This window comes from Lathamus discolor, chromosome 12, assembly GCF_037157495.1.
Source record: "Lathamus discolor isolate bLatDis1 chromosome 12, bLatDis1.hap1, whole genome shotgun sequence".
In the NCBI taxonomy this organism is placed as follows: Eukaryota; Metazoa; Chordata; class Aves; order Psittaciformes; family Psittacidae; genus Lathamus; species Lathamus discolor.
The window spans coordinates 13,496,046-13,501,004 of NC_088895.1; the positions used below are offsets into that span (position 1 = coordinate 13,496,046).

General features: G+C 52.8%; 1 protein-coding gene across 1 annotated transcript; it reads right to left on the bottom strand.

The window, feature by feature from the left end:
* Positions 1-484: 484 nt before the first annotated feature.
* RPL6 (ribosomal protein L6) lies at positions 485-4,619 on the bottom strand. The gene is made up of 7 exons (XM_065692073.1): positions 4,532-4,619; positions 3,695-3,946; positions 3,506-3,604; positions 2,562-2,705; positions 1,735-1,783; positions 1,157-1,341; positions 485-680 (listed from the first exon to the last, which is right to left on the bottom strand). The coding sequence occupies exons 2-7, from the start codon at positions 3,944-3,946 to the stop codon at positions 528-530; spliced, it is 882 nt and encodes a 293-aa protein (XP_065548145.1). The 5' UTR covers positions 4,532-4,619; the 3' UTR covers positions 485-527.
* Between the last annotated feature and the right edge of the window lie 340 nt (positions 4,620-4,959).

The following is a 4,959-nucleotide window of genomic DNA, read 5'->3' on the forward strand; positions in this document are numbered from 1 at the left end:
CCACTGTACACCCCCCTTTAGGATGCTCAGGAGTTACCACCTAGCACTGGTTTGTCACAGAGATCTGGCTCTTCACAAGAGATACCCAAAGCACTGGTTTTGGCACAGGAAGGGTACAGCAGCACAGACTGTCTGTACCACCAGCACAGACACTGGGCTGGATTTTATTCTGCAATGGGACGGGAGTCAACCCAGTATTTATATCCACTATCCAAAACAAAATCTATTGTTTTTCCTTTGCCCATTCCTACCTTCCCAGTTCATTCAGTTAAGAAAGCTGAATTCCTGTTTATACTAAGTAGTTTTAAATAGCCCCAACAACTCTAAACCAAAACCAACCAACCAAAACCTTCACCACTCCAAATTCTAGTCAACTCCATCTAGCCCCTCAGAATTCTACACCACAGTTTTCCTACCCGTTAAACATGCATTGCAGGACCTGCGCAAAACATTCAATCACAGACTGCAATGAAGACAGCCAAGATCCTGTTTTTTCCTTCGAATTTAATGTGGTGCTTTTGGGACAGTTAGAACACCAATTTGTGAGGATAGACTCCATTGGAGAGACAGAATGTAGAACGCAGGTACCCACGGAGCTGAGGCACCTTCTTGATTCGCGCCAGGATCTGGGAATCCACCGCCTTCTGGTCTGACTTGCGCTGCTCCGTTATCTCGTATTTCTAGGAAGTACAAAGAACAAGGTGAAAATCCTGCAGACCCTTCCAAGGAATGAGAAAATTCAGGGCAAATCCCCAGTTCTGGCATTTTCAAGGAACCTTGTCTCTATTTTTTCTAAATAAGGCAGCAGGAGACCGGAGGTGGCAGGGAGAACTGGAGCCACTCTCTGGCTCATGCTGCCAATACTGGAGCCAGCAACACACTGTTCACAAACAGTGAAGTTGTTTCTCAGTCAGAAAAGATCTTTACCTGGAGTTACCACTGCTGCTGCTCTGCTCAGGTGCAACCAGGAAAGTATCTCCAAGTTTAAAAGGGGTTTATCTCAGTGCTGTCAGATTAATTCATTTTTATGGCATTATCCCACTTACTGAGGGCCACTTAAAATTCCACTGTCCATTTGTTTAATGGGATTTCCCCCTTCCAGCCTGCCTTTACGTAACAAGGGTACTTGGAAAGAAGAAACAATCATGGTCCTTACTTCCTTCTCAGTGTCAAAGATCTCGCCTTCCTGGTGCTTGGGCTTCCGCAGCCTCTTCTTCTTGAAGTATGCATCAGTGAGATGCTTGGGAATTTTCACTCCAGAGATATCCACCTTTGTAGATGTAGCAATAACAAATTTCTGATGAGCCCTACGCAGAGGGACACGATTGACAACCAAGGGTCCTAAAGGCAGAGGAACAACAGAAGAGAGACCAAGGTCAGCTTTCCTGGCAACAACCACTGCTTCTATGTTGAATTTCATGACTGGTTTCTTCAGAGATGCCTACAGCTAATATCAATCAACAAAGCCCATCCCCACAGCCTCTGGAGAAGCGAGAAAACTTCCTTATCTCTTCCAGAAGCTTCATGATCTCCCCCTCCACCCCCTGGAAGGTCACAAAACATTATTCCACAGTTAAGTGAACACATGATGAGCCAGACAACTCATGCAGATCTGTAGCACTCCTGACCCCAGAGACAAACTGGAGCTTTAACAAACTAATGCCCAAAAAAACCCAAATACGCAAAAGCTCCCAAACAAAAACTCATCATCACACTCATACATCAGTTTTTTACCTGTAACAAGCAAGAGGCCAGTATCAAGCTGCTTCAAGAAGACGACACGCTGCAAAGAGACGCAACATCAGACCCCAGCTCTTAATTACTGCAGCCAAATGGGGACTGTGCCCACCCCCAGCCCTGTCACTAGTACAAGCATCAACAACGCACCCAGAGATGCAACCACTGTGCAAGCTGAGCTATCAACACTTCCCAGAGCACAGCGGTGCCAGAGGTACTTCATCTACAACAGATCCTGACTCTTCATCAGTCAGTGCTGAGCAAAGCCAGTGACTAAGTTTATGAACCTTGGCCTATTCTGCAGGACACCAGACATCTCATCAGCCCAATCCTTGGTACAAGTTAAAAGCCAAGCACTAGGTAAAAGCCAGAAGGGCACAACATATCCCATGGTCAGTGCCATCCCCCAGCTGCATTTTATTCTTTCTGGTCAGGCCTGCCATCTCCAAACAGCATTCTTTTCAATAACAGGACATCAAAGCCAAAGAATTCTATAAAATAAAGGATGCCAGTTTATGGCACCATGAACCTACACACTTCTCTGTTTGCAGCAGGACTCCTGTCATTTGTCTAATCCATTGGCTTAGCCTGTTTTACTTCTAGCTCCGTGTAGAACACCATCAGTTTAACAACAGTCTCCCCTAAAGGCAGGATGAGAAAAAGCACCTAGACAGAATTCATGACAGATTTGCAGGTTCGTGTCTAGTGGCTGTGCAGCACCCCATGAAATCAGCTGGTGAATTCAAGATGCCTTTGCTCAGCCAGAATGGGTTCAGCACAGAAACGATGTTAAAGACACTGAGCAGGATGAAGCTCCAGCTTACCTTGCCTCTGTGACGACCGGTCAGCAGGATCAGAACAGTTCCTGGAGTGATGGAGGCCCTCAGCCGCCTCTTGTGCTGGCTGAAGGGCTTCTTGCCATGACTCAAAAGCTTGCGAGGAACATCCTCAGTGGGATAGTACCTGGGCTGGGGAGAGGAGCAGTGTTGTACCACCCTGCATGCCACAGGACAGAAAGCTTTTGGAGCAGTTTAGATTATTCCTCTTCTAAGAGACAGAATTCCTTTTGGAAAGATTTTTTTCTGCTGCAGCTGACAATTCAGGAACACCCACCAAGTATTTTCTGTACAATTATGCAACAGTGAAATGCAAACGTATCATAGAATCACAGCATGGTTTAGGCTGGAAGGGACCTTAAAGCTCATCCAGTTCCAACCCTCTGCCATGAGCACAGACACCTTCCATTGGAGCAGCTTGCTCCAAGCCCCTGTGTCCAACCTGGCCTTGAGCACTGCCAGGGATGGGGCAGACACAGCTTCTCTGGGCACCCTGTGCCAGCGCCTCAGCACCCTCATGGGGAAGAGCTTCTGCCTAAGAGCTCATCTCAATCTCCCTTCTGGCAAGTTAAAGCCATTCCCCTTCGCCTGTCCCTACAGGCCCTTGTCCAAAGCCCCTCTCCAGGTTTCTCATAGCCCCTTTAGGCAGTGGAGCTGCTCTTCGCTCTCCCCTTAAAAGCAGCCTTTTCTTCTCCAGGCAGAACCAACCCAGCTCTCTCAACTCTCTCCAGAGCAGAGCTGCTCCAGCCCTCACAGCATCTCTGTGGCCTCCCCAGACTCTGTACGTTTCCAGTCCAGCACAGCAACACAAACGGCAGAGGACCCACTCCTGCCTGCCAACCATCCTCTGAGCTCCCCCATGCTGCCCCAGCCCAGAGCTGCATCAGGCCAAAGCCACGCAGGACAGTGCTGTCCCAGGAGCTTTTCCTTACCAGTTTGCGGATTTTCACCACCCGGCTGCCTCCGTTCTTGTCCCCCCCCACCGGCTTGGTGATGGTCGTGCGGGGCCTCTTTCTCTTTTTCCTTTCTATCTGTAAGTGAAGAAAAGGGAAAACGTGACATTTCAAACCAAAACCACCCTGAGGAACCTGACAGTTTAAATATAGCGTTTATCGTCCTACCCTTGTTACTGGAGCAGTGTACTTGCGCTTGTACAGTGCTTTCCTGGCATACATCGCTGACCGGGAATACCTCCCGATGCCCCGGGCCAGGACAGGGTTCCGGCTGGCATGATGCTTCTTAACCTTCTTTTTCTTCTCTCCTCCTTCCTTCTGGATTGGTTTCTGCTCCAGTGGCTTCTTCTCACCCGGCTTCTTCTTGGCCGGCTTCTTCTCGCCTGGCTTCTTCTCAGCAGCCGCCTTCTCGCCCGCCATCTGCGGATCCAAATCAAACCCAAACCGCGACTTGTCACAAGGAGTGCAGGAACAGAATAAACGAATCTAACTCAATGCTCTGCACAGCTCCGCAGCCAGCAGCCACTCACAGCCGTGCTGGTCAAGACAAAAGCCGTTCTGCTTGCATCCATAACACAAAACGCTCCTCCACGCTAGTCAGAGCGGCTCCATGTTCACAGAATGCCCCCAGCCCCCGCATGAAGGAACCCAAGGAAGCACCCGCCGCGCTCGGGGTGCAACCGCACTGGGCTCAGGACTCCGGCCCGCCGTCCCCGGGCAGTTACCTGCCGAGGGCCCCCGCTACCGGGTCTCGCCCGGGCACCGCCGCTCCCCAGACGGCTCCGGCCCAGCGCGGCCTCCGCTGCCACGGGCGGCTGGGCCTATCTGCAGTCGGCTTAAACTCCCGCTCCACCCCGACCCCATATCGGTCCCCGGGGTTCACTGCCGCCCTCCCGAGGGCGCCGGGCCGGGCCCGCAAGCCCCGTGCAGCCGCTCGAGGGCAGATGGCGGCGGATAACAACGACCGGGTCCCAGCCCGGACCGCCGCAGCTCCGCCATCCTTACCTTCCGGGGAGGGAAAGGGGCCTACATCCGGGTACGAGTGGCCTAAAGAGAGCGCTGCGTCTGACGTCATCGCGCAGGCCGCGGAGCACTCTGGGACTTGTAGTTCGTGCAGGTGCGAGCGGCAGGGACAGCCCCGGTTCACCTGAGGGACGTGACACCGGAACCCCGCCGCGGTCCGACGGGGCCGTGCAGCGGGACAGCGGCTCCAGGGCTGGTGGCCCTATCGCCTCCAGCTCCGGGCGAGGTCGAGATACAGCTCCGCTCCAACCCCCACCCTGCCCGGTTACACGGGTTACGCTACTCCCGTGGCCGGTACCGCCGGGGCCGCTCCAGCGCAGCGCAGCGCACCGGACCGGACCGGACCGGACCGAGGGAGGGACCCGGCAGCTCCCGCCCCGCCCGTTTTGACGCGAGGGGCGGAGCGTGGT